Source organism: Falco naumanni, chromosome 3 (genome assembly GCF_017639655.2).
Source record: "Falco naumanni isolate bFalNau1 chromosome 3, bFalNau1.pat, whole genome shotgun sequence".
In the NCBI taxonomy this organism is placed as follows: Eukaryota; Metazoa; Chordata; class Aves; order Falconiformes; family Falconidae; genus Falco; species Falco naumanni.
The window spans coordinates 15,934,587-15,953,861 of record NC_054056.1 but is presented as its reverse complement, the minus strand read 5'-3'; the positions used below and the strand labels follow the sequence as shown (position 1 = coordinate 15,953,861).

Here is a 19,275-nt window from a genome sequence, read left to right as displayed (position 1 = left end):
GTAAATTTCAACCGCCTTGTGCAAAAGCAAGGGTCACATCAATGTTACTGCACCGATATGATTTTCAGGTCTCAAATTGCCACTTCCCAAACAGCGATGCCGAACACTTACGTAGTTCTGGATGAATGCTGTTCAATGCGTGCATCGCAGGATGTACAATTTATATTGTATTCCAAATAGCCTCTTTGTGCAAAGTAGGTCAGCGTTTGATCAACCTTACAGATTTTTGTATAATCTCATTCCATGGGGTTTTTCAGTCAAAGAGAGTGGGATTAAGGACAAGAATAATGCCAAATCTCAAACTTCATTTCAGAAAGCCCCAAAGCCAGTATGAAACAAACCAAAACAACCACAGTTTGCTGGGGTACCCGGCCAAAGCCACTTGAGCCTTCAGCAAATTTCACCTTTTGGTTACTAAAAGGGTGGTTTCTCCTGCCTCTGCCTTGGAGCTAAGTCTCCTCTTCCATCTGCCATGGTCAGGGCACAGGGTGTTTTGCTGCTTATACCCCCGTGCAGGTAATCCCTCAGTGAGTTGCCTGGCACAAACACTTTAACTGACTCCCTTTACTCTTCACCTAATCCAGCCTTGGGCCACACTGCTGCTGCTGCATCCTTACGCTGGGCTGCCACGGATGGGCCGGGTCTGCTCTTTGCAGGCACAGCCGGCGGGCTCTGCCTGCTGCTGAGGTGTGACATCCCCTCACAAGCCAGCGCGCCAGCGGGGCCCGACAGCCAGCGGAGGCAATCTGCTGGGAAGCTCCAACAGCTGCTCACTGCAGGCGACATCACCTGCACCGGGGGGGATGGGGACGACTGGCACCCTGGTGGCAACTGTGCCAGCAGCACAAGAACCCTCCCCATGGCTCCTGTTGGGACGGGATGAACCTGACCCCAGGAAAAAAAAATTCAACATCTGCTTGGCTTGTAACTAGATGAGTTTCACCAGGTTTCCTGACACAACCTCAGTGCTGCCTGCAGGTCTCCAGGCTGGAGACTGCTCTGCGGAGCTGTCCCTTACATCTGCTCCCTGCAACTGCTCAGCCCAGCCTTACGATGCCATCAGCATCGTCAAATGCCAGACTGCCATTTAGGCAGCACGATGTTCGGTACTTGCACAGTGCTGATGGACTGTAATGTGAAGTCCGCATTAAACTCCAACCACCCTCCCGGTGCTCATCTAGTCAAAATGTCTGCACAGCCTCTCTGCCCTGCCATCCCTGCCTCTGGCCACACCATCCATCTCGTGCCTTCAGCTCTGACTCTACATGTTCAGCAGCACTAATTTGCTTATTAGACAGCTAAGAGCTGCAAAGTGCCATCAATAGAAACTCACAAAGCACTCCGAGCCTTTCCAAGGAGAGAAGTTTCTGTCATGGAGACTGGTGCAGCATCTGATCCCTCCTGGTGCATGGCTGTGTGCCTGGGAGAGCCTCCTGCTCTGCTTACCCCAGCTGCCAGGGTGTCCCACTTGTGCTGCCCACCGTCCCCTGTGCAGGCTGGGAGAAAGGGGCTGGGAAGAGAAAGCTGCATGCAACCCCTCTGGCCAGGAAGCTCCACGTACTCTAGAGCATCCTTCCACCTCTGCCGAGATGCAGCAGGTCAACATCAACTGTCACCTTCAGGCTACACTGCTGCTGCTGGCAAAGCCAGCCAGGAAAAGAGCCATCCCTCCAGAAGAGGGGCAGCCCAAAGCAGCTGCTTCTCCTCTTCCACCAGCCTCTCCTCTAGAAACAAGAGCTGGAAAAGCATCCTCAGTCCCACCGCTCCTCCTGTGCTTAGCAGCATCTGTCCAGTGACAGTATAAGGCCACCAAGAGGACAGGGAACAGCCTACCAGGGAGCTTATCTCAATGCCATCTGCTCTCGGATGGTTTTACCTTACAGTGACATGTAAAACTTGAAATATTCATTTTTTTCTGCTGGATGTCCCAACTGGCACATATGCATTCATGCAAAACGCTGTTTGCATGGGGTTGCAATGCATCTTTCAAGTGCAGGCTCCTGGGGAGCTGCAGGGAGCCGTGCTGACCGCCACAGGCTGTGGGGCAAGCACTGGGCTGTGGGACAAGCATCGGGCTGCAGGGCAAGCACCGAGCTGCAGGGACAGCCGTGCAGTGCCACCACGCAGAGTGAAGCCTGCTCAGAAGGCACACACATCATGACCCTGGCAGCTCCACACTCTAACAACCATGCCCTGGCAAGAAAGTGTAGGCAGCTGTGCATGGGAAACAGTACAGTGTGGAAAAAATATTAAGCAGCCTTTTTCTGAACCTCTAAAGGGTTTGGGTTGACCCCATATGGGGATGAGGGCAGCTTCTCCTGTTATCTGTGCTGTGGTGACAATCCCTACGTCACTCCCCACATACAGCAGGGATCTATGGCAGTCACATGGGTTTTACCATGATGTACCACATATGCACGTGTGTTCCAGAAACATCCTGGTGCAAATACACATATGCATGAGCACGCATGCAGAGAACAGGCTTTGAATTAATCTCATTTTGCTAACATTAATGAAACCAAACATCAGCTTCCAGAACTGTATAAATAATTGAAACACTATTACAGAGCTAATGCTCCAGGTACGACTCAGATAGATTTTTCCAGAGTACGTCAATATGCATTTTATGGATTCCATGAAAACGGGTCAATAAGAATTTCAAGGATTTAATAAGGCACAATGGACCAGCTTTGGACTATTTAAAGAAATCCATGGAGATGACCAGGGTGCAGTCTTCAGCACGGAGTTTCACAGGACCTCGGGCAGGAGTGGTGGGAATTGCACAGGCCTCCCATAGCAGGCAACAGCTTGGAGCTGCCCATTCTCCTTCCCTCTACTTCAGGCAAGAGAGCTGCTGATGGCATCTGAGTGTGACTGGCTTGGGGTTTGTGTTGGCTTTTTTTAAAAAATCATTTCAAGGCAATGGACAGACATCACCAACTGCAAAGCCCATGGTGGAAAAGGGGCAGTGGATTATTGCTGTTTGCTTTCTGAAGCTAGCATCCGCACGTGCTGTTGAGGAAGACCCTGCAGACCCTCTCTGTTTCTCATCCAGCTGCCCTTCCCCCAGCCAGGAGGGGCTCTTGGGGGCAGAGCTGCCCCGGCTGAGCCGTGAGTCATGTCAACGAGACCCCATGAGCAAAGATGCTGGTGGGCAGACAGCTGAACCTTTGCTTTCTACTTTTTCTGCCCTCCGCCGTGGGCAGAGGCACACCTCACCTTGCCGGCCCAGACACAGCCAGCCCCGAGCACAGCCGACACCATTAACTTTTTATTCCCTTCCATTCTAATCTAATTATATTTCTGTGTTCAATAGCTGAGCATAATGTTAAACAGGCTATTCTGAGCAAGCTGCAGTCAGGGAAGGCTGGAAATTTCATTTACACTGAATATATGATTCATTACAGCAGGGACTTGGGACAGACCAATTAATTCACCTGAGCGTGTGGCTCGAACGGGCACCACTGCCCTGTGGTGAGCTGGCACACGGTGAACCCTAATTGCTTTTCCTGCCACCACTATCGGCCGTGCCACCTTCAAAAACAATACAAGGAGGTGAAAACGGCTCAAGCCAACTAAAAAAAAAAAAAAAAAAAAAAAGAAATCCCACAACAATGTACTGTTGAAACCAGCACAACATCTTTGTACCCCTTTGGTTGCAGCAGTACCCAAGGTGTGAACCTGGCTGCTGGGGACTGCGCACACAGGCTTGCAGGGTCGGCTCTCTGCAGAGCAAGGAGGGGCATGGGAGCAGGAGGAGGAGGAGGACAACGACCCTGGCACCATCTCAGCAGGAGCATGGAAGGGTTTATGACAGCAAACATCATCAAATGAGCTTTGAGGTACCAAAGGAATGTGCACGTCAGATGCATGACTCTTGAATGAGACAGGCTGTCCATCATGCAACAAGAGGTTAATTACAGATCAGGCCATTTCACAGCACGAAAATTACTATTGCTTGTCGAGGTTTTTAGAGGTGGGCTGGAACCACAGGATCAGGCTGAAGTTCAAGGCTGCCCCAGGCGTACTTCTCTCTCAAGTCCACATCCATCCCTGCCTTTTAGCTTGGGCCTGGCTGCAATTCACCTCCATGGAAAAGCCAACATCCCATCCATAGCAGGAGATGTGTCCGGCCACCCCAGCCAGGTGAGCCACCCTGCTTGGGTCCGACCGTCCCAAAAGAAGTGTAAGCAGGAGGATGGCACCAGGCAGGGAAGAGAGCGGCTGCTCATGGGCAGGGGACAATGGGCACAGGATGGATGTGGGATGGGCACGGGATGGACGCGCGGGGAGCACGGTACGTACCAGGAAACAGCCCGATGGCGTCTGCCCTGCCCCCAGAAGTCAAACAGGCTTCGGCCAGTCAGCAGGAGATTTCAAACCATTTCTCAGACACAAAGGCCACGGGAATAAGATGCCGGTCAGAAGAAGAGGGTCTGCAGCGAGCAGAAAAAGGGGCTTGCATGTGCTGGTATGTAACACAGAAGGAGCAAGCCAAGGTGGCCTGCTGTAAAATCAGCTTTTTGAGAGGCAAAGCTCCCCCAAATATCTCAAAAGTAATGCTTTGAATGGGCTTATTGGCCTTGGAAACCAGGGTGGTGCAAAGCAGAGAAAGAAGAAGAAAAAGTTGGACTGCAATACTGAATGTTTTTATCCCTGTGCACAAGCACCTTGTAACACAGCCAAATGCTCTGAGGATACTGACCCCCGAAGGGCAGCAGGACATCCCCTATCTGCCACCTCCCCACCACCGAACAGCAGCACTGCCCCGCACCGCCCACCTCTGCCGTGCCCACCACCTGCACGGCACACCTGGAAACGCACCGCGGCCAACGGGATCCCAGAAAGCATCACCTGAGGGCAGAAAAGCCACAACCCCTTCCAGCCAAAGGGCACCCCTTCATCGCTTGGCCGGGGTTCACATCAAGATCAACGCACGCATACATTCAACGAAATGGTTTGAAAATCCCCGCCAATTCTCCGCCTTCCAAGATCTGAGGAAACCCTGAAAAACGTGAACTAGCAAAACCCCATGCACACGCAGAAGATGATGCTTAACAAGATGTCTATCAAGCTGTTGGCTTCCAGGCTTCTGTCCTTCATGCAGGTAGACATCAGCGGCGCGTGGCACGCATGCCACGGTCCAGCCAGGCTGTGTGCAGTGCTAGTTGCTCATTTTCCCCCTCATAATTCTCCTGCTGATTTTTCCTTGAGCTTTGATGGGGGACATGTGTTTACTGTGTGGTCAAACTGCCCCAGCACCCAGTGAAAGGGCTCTGGGAGCCAGCCCAGGGCACAGGGAGAGGTCAGTTCTGACCACCTCCCTCCCTGTGCCGGCACGGAGCACACAGAGCGAGAGCTCGCATCTTCTACACCACGCCGCCAGCTGCTATGGAGCCCCCTTGTTAATGAATCATTATTTTACGCCAGACAAACGGTTCATTTGGCTCTCACTGCCTGCTCCTCCATTAATCATCCCGCTCATTCGCAACCCAGCAGCTCTTTCGATGCCACTTAGGAGACAGCACGAATGCTGGAAGATGGATCCAGCGGCGTTTTACGTGCTGGCGGCAACAGCTGGGAACTGAAAAATGTGCGGTGCCGCACGCTGTCAGGGCTGGCCGAGCTGGGCGCAGGGTCGGGCGTGCAGCAAGGGGCTGCCGAGCCACCCACCCACCCTCATCAGCGGGGTGAGAGGTCCAGCGGCGGGGCACATCCTGAGACACAGGGTGGGTGAGAATCGTGGCTCAGAGAGCCAGGGGAAGGCAGCTCTGCCATGCGCCCCCCCGGGCATCTCCTGCCCATGGGCATCACTCCTGGCCAAGGGACCCCCAGCCCCGGAGCAGGACGGCACTCCCCGACCCGCAGTGAAACCGCGCTGGCCACCTCACCTGTTTCCGTTGAAGGTTGTTTTATAATCCCCGGGCGAATGCAATGCCTCCTCTGCGTAGACAGGCACGGGGGTCCGGACACACTCGTGGGAGCACTGCAGCGTCTCGTTGTAGGCGGTGAAGATGTCGAGGGCGCTGGGCACGCGGGCGGGGGCGAAGTCGGTCAGGTTCTGGCAGCTCTCCTCTTGCTGGTCCAGCTTGCGCTGGTGGCTGTTGCGCCGTGGGCGCCCACTCTGTGCGCAGCTGGGGCGGCGGGGGAGAGAAGAAGGGACACGACGCACCATGCGTCGCTGATGCTCAGCAGAACTCGTGTTACCAGCCATTCATTACACATCGCTCAATATTAGCTTAGAATTCAGGCACTTTGGAAAGCTCAGCCACAATCAAGCAGGCATTTGGCTCGCCTTTTTTTTTTAAGGATCAGATTTAAATTTTAGATACAAGCTTTCTATCATCAGAGGAATTACTTAACAAGTCATACGTTTATACCCGCAGGAAATGAAAGCCTTTTTTTAAGCGAAAAGATGTTGGTGAGAACAATGAAGTGAAACCCTTTCCATCTGGGAAGCACCAAAAGGTTTTAAGTTATCAGGATAAATAAGCTCAGAAACGGGTCTGACACAGCAGACATGCTCGGCCGAGGGACAGCTGGCAGGGCAGCCCTGCTCCCTGTGACTCCAGTGGCTCCGGAGACTCCAACAGGATCTCAGGGCTGTGCGGCACTTCTGGTGCGGTACGTATGAAACGGGAAGAGCACCAGCTAGCAGGAACCCCCCCTCAGCCAGGCTGGTCCTGTTTAAGGGTCTAGACGTTGATTTCATTAAGATGTCACCTTTTTCCAAACAGGATTGACAGTACCTGTTGTAATGCTGGAGTTTCGGAATATTGCAGCTCCGAGGGTGGGGGAGCTGGGGACGCTGTGCTGCCTGCGCTGGGGGACCTGTGGGGCTGCCCTGGGAGTGGCCCAGGTTGGGCTGTTGGCATCTGCCAGCAGCGGGGCACAGCCTGCTCTGCACCAGCTGATGCACCCGAAAGTGACAGCCACTAAAATAACCATCACCCCACCACGGCACATTTGCAGGAGGAGTACCGACAAGAAGGACACTTGCATGGCACGTGGCCATGGCTCACCTGTCCTGCCCGAGGGGGACAGGTGCCAGCCAAAGCACGGGGGCAGAGATCTCATCCTGTCTGGAACCAGGGACTAAGCCTGTGATCTGGGTCAGCTCTGCCATGGAGCCTGCAGCCAGCGTGCAGCCAGCCCTCACCAGTACAAGCAGAGCTGGAGGCAGCCTGACACACGGTGTGAAAAACTGAAGCAGTTCGGCAAATGTTAAAGCTGAGCAAACTCAACGGGGTGCTGCTTTTCTGCCTGGGACACGTCTGACTGCTGATCGCACTTGCCTCTGGGTATTCTCCAGTGATTTCCCAGTTTCACTTATTGTGAACAATTTCTATTCTACACTGATCACCGTATTTATTTCCCCCCCACCGCCCCCGGCTTCAGCATGAGCTTACTCGAGCTGCTCTGCCAAGCTGCAGTCGGCCGGATCAGTGACATGGACTGCTTAGGACGGCTATTAGAGAAAAATCCCAGAAGTGTTTTATAAAGTATTTTCCCCTCTCCTTCAATGAAATACTACTACAAGTAGGGAAGTTTAGTTCAGTAAATCCCATCTGAGATATAGAAACGAGCATCAGCAGCTGCACTCCTGATGCCTGCCCACGGGCCCACTCCCAGCAAAGCAAACCCAGCTGCAAGGCGAGTAACTCAGTGCTTTTGGCCAGCTGCAACGCTTCGTTACAACTCTGCCGAGATTAAGATGCCTCTGTAGCCCTGCAAATAGGTTTTTCCCTAATCCCAGGAAGCGAGCAGGCTTCTTCATCAGCTTGGTTTTCTAATTTCCTCCTGGGTGCAGGAATCGATTTGCTGCAGCACCCGTGGAGAGCTCGGGTGAGCAGAGCGGGCAGGAGGAGAGAACGGTCGCCGAGCAGGGCAGCACTGCACGGCAGCTCTCCCAGCGGCCCAGAGCTGCCGCCGTATCACTACACCAGCAACGCTGACCTCAAAGTAGGCCAGTTTCCCTGGGAAAATAGGTAAAGCCACGAGCGCCTGAAGCGGAAAGCTAACCTATTTTGCCATACGCCCAGCCATGCTGAGAGAATAAATGGGAGCAAATTAAGCCGGAGGAGCACACGAGGGCCCAGGGGGATGGGGCATGCTTCAAACCATTGGCATCTGAGGGGCTCAGAAGGTGCCCTTCACTCCCTGGAGCCGTAGGGAAGGTCAGAAAACGCAGTTGTGCCTTGCCGAGCCAGGCTGGTGATTGCAGGAGCAGCAGCAAAGCTGCTTAAGCAAGGTGGCAGAGGAGATGCCACCCAGCGCCAGGCGGGTCCCGGCTCCCTTGCAGGAACACCCGCTGCAGCCACACACACCACTTTGACCTCACCAGGTGGCATCACGCTGCAGCGACTTGATCCCAGAGCAGCAATATGCACATGTCCCACATGGGATTTAGCCACCCGACCCTGGCCACATGCTGGTCCCCAAAGCCACCCGCCACATGGCGAGAGGCAGGGCAGCCACCGGGGCACAGACAAACCGAGGTGCTTCAACCTCCTTTGGAGGTTTCAGTATATATATAAAAAAAAATTTTCTCCTGCAATGCCTTCTGGAAGCCATCCTGGTGGATGCCACGGGCTTTAGCACCCACAGCTGGAAGGGCACCCCCATCCCCGCCCTGTCCCCATCCCCGCGCCACAGACCCAGAAGGGAACTTACCAATTTTTTAAGACAAGAGTTGTTATCAGAGCAGCTATGACCATGATGAGGGACACGGTAATAGTGATTATCTGATGAACCGCCAGACCTGGAGAGAAAAAAAACACGAGTGAGAGTGTGGATGGGAGGCAAGGGGGATCCTGGGTGGCGGCAAGCAAAGCCCCCTGCCATGCACAGACCCCCCCCCACCGCCTCCTCCTGAGCCCTTCCCTGGCACCGGGCCGTACGCAGCCCCCGGCAGCGGCGACGCAATCCTCTCTCCTGCCTTACATAAAATAATCCTTAAGCCAGGCTTCTCATTTCCTATCCTCTCAAGTATGTTCCTTGTCAGCCCGAATTAGGCACAAAGAACGGAAGAGATGTGAAGACATATCCCCTCCGGGACGGAAAGGGAAACTTGAGCGCAGCCTTGCAGTGGGTGCGGGATTAACCAGAGATAATAATTACCGCACTAACTGCTGCTCACTTAGAAGGTCGGATGGGCTCATTTTCTCCTAATTCACCTTATACAGGGTATAATTTTGCCTCGTGTATCATTCCTAATGAGCAGTTTGGAAACAAAAGCATCTCAATGTACAGTATGTTTGTGATTTTGTGCTGCTTTACAGTTGCAATTTCGTAATGAAATGATTTTCCTGGCTGCAGCCCAAGGATGTGCTATTTTTCACAAACAGATGTTGCAGCTCCTGATGGATGGTATTTTTAATAAATAAATGTTAGCATGACAGGAAAACAAGCAGTTTTTTATATTTATATATCTATATGTGCATCTGTGCAATAGTGCTCCCAGCTCATGCGGGTGCATGCAGCAAGGAAATCACTGCTCCTTCCCACAGAGAGTGCACGGGCTCCCGGCCCACTGCCCATGGGCAAGAATGGTACCTGTGCAGGGGCTGCGGCACGGCCAGAGCTAGGGATGCCTTTGGGGCCACCCTGGCTGCAGCCCCGGCAAGGAGATGGGCTTCAGACCTGGCTGCAGACCTGGCCAGGCACTCGGCAGCGAACTGGCCACAGCAGCTCTTTCCAGCATCAGCAGCTATACGTGTGCGCACACCCTTTGCCCGGTAAAAGCTGTGTGCACCCGGCGGTCCCCTCCTTGGAGGGTGGGAAACCCTCCTGGGAGAGACTCGCTGGGGGCAGCGTGCCCCTACCACAGCCTGGAGCGCTGCGCTCCATGGGGACTTGGCGCAGAGCATCCCCATGCTCCTATGGGAATGCTGCTCAGGGCTCTCCCACGCTCCTGGGCAGCAGATTTGGGGCAGGCCATGGCTCCCCTGCTTTCGGCACAGTGCACCCCACTCACGGTGAGCTTGTGCAAGACTCTGAGCAGCAGCCCAAGCATCAGGCTGGGTAATCGGGCCAGACGAGATTTATCAGTGGCATTTCAAACTGCAGATGATGCTTGCTGCTCTGCTCCCTTCTCTCAAAGGACAAAAGTTTTGACTCCCTTGAAATTCATTATCTCATCTCCCCCTGCTCATACCCACACCCCAGGGGTTTCAGGTCCCTGTCCATATGCCCACACTGCTGGCAATGCTCATCAAGGGAGGAAAGCTACCTAAGCTTAGCCCGAGTCCCAGGGCAAAGCTGCCACCTCCCAGGGCATGTGGGTGTTCAACGCTTCCCCAGCCCACGCACCTCCAAAGAAACCCTAATCCCCCAGAAACGTGAAGGAAAACACATCAGGCGTGGGGAAGAGCAGGAGAAAAGCCATGCAAGGCTACCAAGACCCATGGTGACACCTGAGAGGAGATGGAAACAGCTCGGCACAGTTGCACAACGAGATGTAACTCACCTTTTGAAGGCTACCTCCAGCACGCAGCGCAGCAGCCTCCCAGCTCTCGGGAGCACAAACATACATCACACCCCGGCTCAAGGGGCTACCCCGGCTTCCATTAGCCCTGCCCATGGGCATGTGTCTCTCAGCACACCTCACCACCTGAGCATCCTTGCTCAAAATCCACCATCAGCTCACGCTTGTCAGTGTCACTGCACTGCCCAGGCTGCAGGACCCCGGCTTTGCTGCTGGCTGCCTTGGGAAGGAGGCGTGGATCCCCGCTCAAGATGCAGAGACCCATAAAATCCCTGATCTTGAGCAACGATGCCAGCCAGCAGCAACACCTTTTTTAGGAAGCACTGCGGACTTTGCTGCCAGGATGCATCCTGGGCGTAAATCAAAGGCTCAGAAATGTGAGTCTTGACAGTTTAATATCATAAAACCAAGGTCACCTTCGGTGAATCTGATTCACCAAAACACACCCAGTGCCAAGCACTCGGGTAGCGATTGCTCGCGGGGAAGGCTTCGCTCCCAGCCCTGGAGCCGGTGTGCCGGCAGCAGCCAGTGACCGACCCCGAGCTGCCGGGAAGGGCCAGCATGAAGTGGAGGGGAGCGATGGCCTGGCACCACAAAGCTCTGGCATCTGGTGGTGGAGCAAAATCACTCGCTTCCAAAATTTTTATTTTGCAGAAGGGTTTCTGGAAGGCAGCATACACCCGACATCTTCTACCACTTATTCTGCTTTGCCAGCGAATATGCTATGCAGGAGATTTGGGAGAAGCTGGAGAAAAGAGCAAGGATCCCAGCTGGATTTAAGGACAGGACATGGTTTGGCGCGGGAGGTGGCGGCAGATGTCAGCCACACTGCAGACATCTCTGCTGAAGGGGTTTTCTAGAGGCAGGACCAAGGAGAAACAAGTTCCCAAAGGCCAACGCTTCTGAAATCCTGGCTCTTTAGATCCTGGCATGGTCCCAGGGCTGAGCCAGAAGGCAAGATCTCAACAAAACGCAGGGAGGTGCAGAATGCTGCAAACCCCGTGTACTTTGGGGTCCTGCCTCTGCTCCCCAGGGCTACAAGCCACATGGCTCCCTCCCTGGGGAGCCATCGGACAGATGGACCAGCAGCCCCTGCAATGCCAAGCACAGGATGGGATGCTTCAGGGTTATTTTTCTCCATCAACTCAAGCACCTATTTTGTAAATGACCCATTTCCTCCATTTACTCCCAATTACCCGTCAATTGGTTCGAACAGCAAGACTCCTCCAGAGAAAGGCTGGCACCAGCTGCCAGAACAAAGAGCGGGTCAGGGGGAGCAAACGGGAGGGCTGGGGACCTTGGAGGCAGAGGATGGAGATGACCCAGCACCCACCTCCTCCACCCCAGAAGGGGTCCGACATCAAGGAGCAGTCTTGATGCTTCATGCCCTTGAGGAGGAAACCCAGCAGGGTCTCGCAGAACCCCTTCATGGCTCTACAGGCAGAGGCGGGGATCCGAACTAACAGCCCACACCATGGGGATGCCACTTGGGACAGGGAAGATCACTCAGGAGCCACCAAGCCCAGAGCTGCACAGGCTGGCAGGGTCATCCTCCCCGCAGCTGGGGAGACCGGCCGGCTTCCACGAGCAACTGGGGAGCCAGAGCCAAATCATTATGCTCCTGGGCTGCTTGCCTCCGGCTTTCCTTTCCCAAAGGAATTCACAGGGAAAACGCCACCTCCTGCCAGCACCCCACCAGCTGAAGGCGAGGGGCAGAGAAAGACTTCTGGCTCCGGAGGATTGTCACAACAGGAGCTGTGTCCTGACGGGAGCTGTGTCCTGACGGAGCCGCAGCCGGCAGCTCCCAGCTCACTCCTGCATATGCCGGGTCAGGATTGACGCCCACCCCGGCAGCAGCCCGGCACAGCCAGCCCGGCCGTGTCCTTCGCGGCAATCTTGGAGCAGCTCCCAGTGGGACACTGCCGAAAAAGATAAAAGGCTCTAAAAATAAAATAAAAACAGCCCAGTGCCCGATTCCTTTGAAAACAGAAGCGGCGTCGGAAATGAGACCTTCTGCAAAGATGGGAGCCGAGGCAGAGGCGGCAGGGACACGGGAGAACCTAACGATGCAATTAATCTTTGCACTTACATAAAGGGAAACGCGCAGGCAGAACAGATTGCAGGAGGCTGAGCACTGGGAAGGATGGCAGCTCTTCGGAGCAGGACACATGGATTTTAAGAAGGGCTGGATAATTTTAGACTCCATCACATACATAAGTTGCCATATGTACTGGAGTAGAAGTTCCTTTGCATCGCACATAAATTCTGCACCAGAGCCCAGGGGGATTTCAAGGGGACAGGAGATGTTTCTCCCAACAGTGTTAACCATGGCAGCAACGGAAAAAGGGGAAGGGACCTGGTGGGTAGCGGGACGATTACCTGGGAAGCCCTATAGCAATACCCACTGCAATAAAGACTAATAGGTCTTTATTCTTGCTTTGCAAATATATCAAATCCTTCCCTCCAGGCCTTCAAAGGAACATGTAGAACTGTACAGAGCGAAACTGAGCAGAAACATCCAGTCTGCAAGAGAAGGTGTTAATGGATGGGACGTCCTGGAAGGGGGGAACATGCCGTATGGGGGACACACCACCCGGGGCAGGGGGCGAGGTAAGATGAAAGAGAGAGTGGGCTGCAAAGAGCAGAGCAGTATTTTAAATATGGTCCTAGGAGTCCAATCGGTCCGGAGGATAAAGTCAATAGCTCATAAAGTAAAATTACCCTCCTCCCCCTCCAGTGTGGGAAGCCTTCCGGCACACATGTAACTCGCAGGGAAAGCCTGCACCCCCAAAATTCAGGGCAAGCCACAGGAAAGACCCTGGAAGCAAGAATTACGGCGGCTGGGTTTTGTTTGCTGACCTCCACGGCAAACATTTCAAGTGGCAAAGCTCTGATCCCAGCAAGCTACAGAACCCGGCGGTCAATTAATTACACATTAATAACCGGCAAAGAAACAAGCTGCAGGAAGGGCAGAGGCTGGCACTTGGCATTGCGGAGGGATGCCCGGCGAGCTGCTGCCCTGCCCAGCACAAGCCACGGCAGCTGTGAACGCCTCATCTCTGCAAGGGGACCGCGAGCGGTTCCCTCTTACAAGGCTTTTACTAGGCAATTTGACGCAGTGACCATTTAACTCGAGGGTAATTACAGGAGAAGTATTTAATGGAATTGAAAGTGTGGCCAAACCCCTGCGCTTCTGCTAGTGCAGCAGAATTTCATGTGTCGCCTGCCAGGAGGGAAAGCTCTTCAAAGGCGCTCTTTGAACCCTTAGAAATGCTGAAATATTGCTGTTTTTTTCCACTCTTGTGCCATCCGAGCACACTCTGCTCTCACCCAGGACTTTTTGTCCCCTCCATGGTGGGAGATCCACTCTCAGCATCCCCGTGGGCAGCAGCCGTGCATCGCCCCACAGAATGCGACTCCAAATTCCCTACATCCCAGGGAGAAACCCAATTTTCTCAAAGCCAGCAAATGCCAGGGCTTTTTTTATGTGTGATTTTAAGGACGGTATATTTGCCACTGAGATGAAAGCGCTGCGTTTTGGCCTTTCTGGCCACCTTTTGAAACGGCTCTCGGACAGCTCTGCATCAATGGAATTAATTCCATGAGAAAATCCATTCGAGACTAATGTCTTGCTGCTGCAGAAGTGCGCAATGGCAGCGAACAGGAGATATAAGCTCTTAATTAAAAACAAAGAGAACCTCTATCCCCCAAGGCCTTTATTTCAACAGCTCTGGTTAGGGAGACCGTATTTTTCATTTTCCCAATAAAAACAGCTATGAGCTGCAACTCTTTGAAGACCCTCGTCGAGGCCTCTAAGCTGCATAAAATTAAAAAAGGAAAAAACAGCTCCATTTCATTTTGCAGAGCCTAATCTTGAGTTACCGGCAGTGGGTGGAAAACAGCAGACACCCTGAATACCTGCTGCAGCCCAGGTGCCTAAGCCCCTTCCCACAACTCCCAGTTTGAGCCAAAATGCTGAAAGAGGAACCATCCCCAGGGTCAGTTCAGGCAGCACACGGCGAGGAGCAGGGAAAGCCCGTCTGGTGTCGCAGGGGTGAGCTGGAGAGGCAAGTACTTGATTGCGGCAGCATTTAACACGTGCGTGGTCAGGCCCTAACACCTCTCCCTCTCACTCCTCGCTCACAGCATCACCTCTAGCTGGGGAGCGACCATCCCAATGGGCTCCCAGTAATGAGCACTGAAAGGGAACTGGCTCCTGGGAGCGGCTGAAGACCTTATGGAGAGGGAAACAATGAAAATGCAGATGGACTCGCTACTGTGGCAATTGCTTCTGGCCAAAATAACCTTCTAAGCAATTTCCACGGTGAGCATCACAGCCTACGCAGAAGCCAACAACCGGCACTGCCACTGCTGCCTCTGCCTTGTGCTGTGCTCAGCTCAGCACCGCATGGGGTGGCCACTCGCGCTGCATCTCCCAGCCTGACGGGCACGCCAGCGCTGCTGCCTGAAACAGCCATATGAGGTTCCTCTCAGGGGGCTCAGCAACTGGCTCATGGCCTGGCTCCCTGTCCGTGTCCCAGCAGGCAAAATACAGCTGGAAGAGCCGAGCACATGCAGAACAAGAAACAACCAGGCTGATGCGCCCTGTGGATCCCCCCAGTCTGCTGCAGCTGAGCATCGGGTACCGCATCTCCCGGCAGCGGAGTGGGCAACGTGAGATGGCCACTACCAAAGAGGATCCACTCCGTTTAAAACCAGTCAATCAGGCACAGGAGGCTGGCAGCTGCCTGGTCACCCGTTCTGGGCATTGTCCCCAGCTGCCTTTGGACACAGGGACCTCAGTGCCGGCGCCCCAGGAGGGGCTCTCTCCGAAGCAGGGTCTTCTCATGGGGCTCAGCATCCCACCCTCATCCCTGCTATGAGCCTCCTTCCTCCGTTCTTGCATGCCATGGGAATCAGGATGCCATATCCCTCTCCCGAGCAGCGTGGGGAGGCTGGGGAAAATCGGCTGGACTTCAGAGGCATTAGAACTTCCCGATCAGAAAATGCATCTGATCCCCCAAAGCCTCCTCCAGCCAATAAAGCTGCTTTCGGACAGAAAAATTCAATCAGGAGCGGTGTGCGGCCATTCTGCTGCAACCGCAGCCACAAATGGCCTTTCCCAGGGGGGATCAGTCAGACTTTGCCGTTAACACAAACCCTACTGCTGTTTAATAGCTTCTAAGAAAAATAATTTACTAAAACCACGAGGGTTAGGTATAGGGGAGGAGATATTCTTGGAAAACCTGGTTCTGGTACAAAGCCAGCTGATCGACTGCCCGACCCACCGTGCTGGGAAGCTGCCTTGGATCCGCTCCTCCTCACACCCCTCTTGCCTGCAAAGCAGTCTGGGCAGGCAAAGCCCCTCAGTTTTCCACCTGGCAAACCAGGGCATCAGCATCCGAACCCCAGCCCAGTCAGCATTAGTCATCCAGAATTGAAAATGCAGCTCTTCAGCAAAAAACCCACCAAGGTTCCTGGAAACCTCCCAGTATTTTGGGTCAGACGGATGAAAGGAGGGGAGTATCCTGCTGTTGCTGCTGAGACATATTCTTGCCAAGAACGAAGATCCTAGAGGCTTATGCTAAAGACACTGGGACTTATCTTCTCAGGTGTTACAGCAAATATCAGCGAGCAATAAATACTTCTGAGAGCAGCAGAGGAGAGTTTCTGGCTCATTTAGACAGACGTGGGTGAAGGCACACACGCACGCACGGCACCTGCTAATCCTGGGGAGAGAGAGAGTCCCTTCTCCCTTGCCAGAGAGAGCTCAGCTTACGGCCACGTTGCTTGCTGCAGCCATCCTCCTCCTTCCTTAAGGAAAACTGCAGCTGATGCATGGCCTTACAGAGGCTCCTTGGGGAACCCCCTGGGAATGGCGACTGGTGGGCGCTGGCCCAGGAGATGCCATCCAGCCCCCTCGCCTCCTCTCCGGCCCCCGGCTGCCATGGCTCCCCACGCCTTTGCACGGCGGATCAAAGAGGCAGCTCCATCCTGACTGCCCAGGGTCTTCTCTTAAACACATTTTATCTTTAATTAATTCCTTTGAAGCCTTTTGCATCCACTATCTTCTTGCATCCAGCGCCCCCTCTCCTGCACCCTCTTTTTGAAGGCAGGGTCATCTCCCCATGGGGAAGTGAACGTCTCTCTATTGTTACTAATTCCTGACACGCTCCTGGCCAGTGGTGGGAAGGAGCAGAGGGTGGGCTGGAGTATGCCATGACTCTGGCTGCTGGGATGATGGGTGCCCATGCCAGCACCCGTGCCAGCACCCATGCAGCCCCTTGCCTCCACCCAGGATCCCCCCCTCAGCTGGCAAACCTGGCCCCCACCTCTGCTCCAGCCATGGGGAGGGAGTGCCCCTTAGCACCGGCTCCTTCACCAGCACGCAGCTTGCAGAGCACGATGCCAGCCTCGTTGTGTACCAGTGATCAAATCACCCATTAAGAGCAGCAGACAATGCATAAAGTTTTCTGCCTTATAAAGCACTTAAAAGTTTAATTAAAGACGGCTTTATTCTAATAATACTGAAAGGAGAGCCTCAGACAACCCAGCAAGTGCAATTCATGCCTTTGCTCTGACAGTCTCTGATTCATTCTCCTCTTTTCTTCTCTTTTTTGGCTGAGACCACAGTACAGGAGGATGCTCTGCCTCAGTGGAGGAGTCCAGCCCGCACGGAGAGCATCCATGTGGCCGCCCGGTGAAAGCTCCTTACAGCCCCTTGCCTCTTGCAACATGCTGGAATTTTAATTATTTCTCTCTTTCCGTGCTCCAGCGTAAAATGATTATGACAGCCCCCAAAAAAGGAAGCACGTTTTTGAAAAGCATAAGCATAAACTACGCCTGGGTGAACACATTGCGTCCCCATCTGACTGCCATCAGCGCTCTGCCAAGCGCCGAGCAGGCAGAGGTGGCACCGGGACAAACACACCTGAGCTGTGGGTTACCCAGAACAACTCCGCGGCACGGCGGCACCCACCAAGCCACGGCAGCACATACCAGCCTCTCCTTTCTTTCTCGGCATTACAAGTAATTGTTTGTCTGCCTCCTCTTCTACCTACAAGCAGAGCATTCGCTATTCCAACGGAATTTTTTCAAGCTTGTTTTTGCTGCTAGTGAGTCATGGAGACATTGTTTCTGGCTTTTTTTTTTTCCTCACTTCTTCAGCATGGAGGAGCAGGGCGAGAGGAAGATCTCACTGAGCAGAATTGCTTTCATGGCTAGTCTAAGTGAGCTGCTTCCCTTTGCTGAAGTGCCCCCAGCCCAGGGACCCCCGCAGGCCCACAGCATCACCCAGCAGTGAGTCCCTTTCTGGCAATGCATGGAGGGAAGCAAGGGCACGGCGCAGGAGGGAAGCAGCACCTTCGTTAGCGCAATGGCAGCACGCAATCCAACGGGAACAAGGGTGCTGCTGGCATGCTGGGCAGCGCGGGTCCACTCTGCTGCGGGAGCCCTGGGGCAGCTCTGCCAGCTCCCACAGTGGCCCCAGCTCCCTTGGGTGCTGCAGGCAGGACCACCCTGACCCCCAGGGCTGCTGCCAGAAAAAACTGAAGGACCACAAGCTGCGAGAGCAGCATCCCTCCCCACCCACCCACCCACTCCAGGCTCCTATCACGACGTGCGGCGCCTTACGGGATGAGGACTTGCAATGCTTGCCGAGGCAAATTAAAAAGTACAGACAAATTACCTAATCCTAATTTGTAGCCATATGTTTTTCCCAGCAGAGAACAAACACTTCCAGCCGCTAAAGCTTACATAACAGAGAGGAGCTGGGCTGGAAACACGCACGGCCTCGCACAGGCAGACCGCCAGCAACACGGCAATGGCACGGCCGGTGCCTTGAGACGGCGTTGGCCGCTTGCTCCCAAAATGCTGGCCCCAAGGCAGGGCAGGGGCTCGGTGCTCCCCAGCAGGAGCTCTCCTGCGTGATCAGTCCCAGCGGTGGGGGGAAAAACAGATCCAGAGCTCAAGCCCTTTTCAATTTAGGGTGGACGGGCTGAGATCAAAAAGGTCCTTTAGCCCTGGGAAGGAATTCATTGTATTCACCACTCAGCGAAAAGAAGTTAATTAGCAAAAACTCCAATCCCAGAAAAAGCCCCTAATTAGAGCTAAGAGCTGGCAGATTAAAGCAGCCGGTCCCCTGGGAGGCTGCCGGGGCTGCGGTCTCTGCCGATCTGCCGGGGAGGGCAGCGGTGGCATGCGCGGGCAGACAGGCGGGCAGCACCGACAGGCAGGCAGGCAGCACCAGCAGGCAGGCGGGCAGCACCGGCGGGCAGGCAGGCAGCACCGGCGGGCAGGCGGGCAGCACCGGCAGCTCGTCCTCACCCGAACGAGGCAGCTGACTCCAGCAAGTTGCTGAGCACCAGCACGTGCCAGCAGCCATCCTCCTACCCGCAGCAAACGGAGCAGGACGGGCTGCCACAGGCGGCTGACAGCAATGAGCCCACCGGACCCCGCACACCCGGCGCGGGCAATGCCACCGAGGACAGAGGCACCGACTGTGGCAGGTCTGGGGCCACCAGGCTGAAGTCCTCATCATGCGTGTGATGCAGCCAGCAGCTGATGTCAGCAGTCATTACTGATACTCCCTCACTAATTTGTGCAGCCGATTCCAGCGGTTTTTTTAAAAGGTGTGTAGGTTGAGATTTTTCACTGCTATAAATAACTCCTTTAAGTCAGGAACAACATTATGGTTGCCTCATCTATTTCTGCCAAGCAGGGCAGGCCAGATAAATTAATTTGGATTAAGATTAGGCCATAAAATTCTTTTTCGATTCACTAGAAGATCA

At 54.1% G+C, this 19,275-nt stretch overlaps 1 protein-coding gene across 1 annotated transcript in view; it reads right to left on the bottom strand.

Moving 5' to 3' along the window:
* The window catches only part of AJAP1 (adherens junctions associated protein 1), a 46,396-nt gene that overhangs the window by 8,177 nt on the left and 18,944 nt on the right, over window positions 1-19,275 (bottom strand). The window contains exons 4-6 of the mRNA XM_040588050.1: window positions 8,674-8,761; window positions 5,892-6,134; window positions 4,306-4,436 (exon numbers count right to left, since the gene is read on the bottom strand). Of these exons, the coding sequence (XP_040443984.1) occupies window positions 4,364-4,436; window positions 5,892-6,134; window positions 8,674-8,761 (404 nt within the window). The 3' untranslated portion in view covers window positions 4,306-4,363. The remainder of the gene's footprint in view (window positions 1-4,305; window positions 4,437-5,891; window positions 6,135-8,673; window positions 8,762-19,275) is intronic.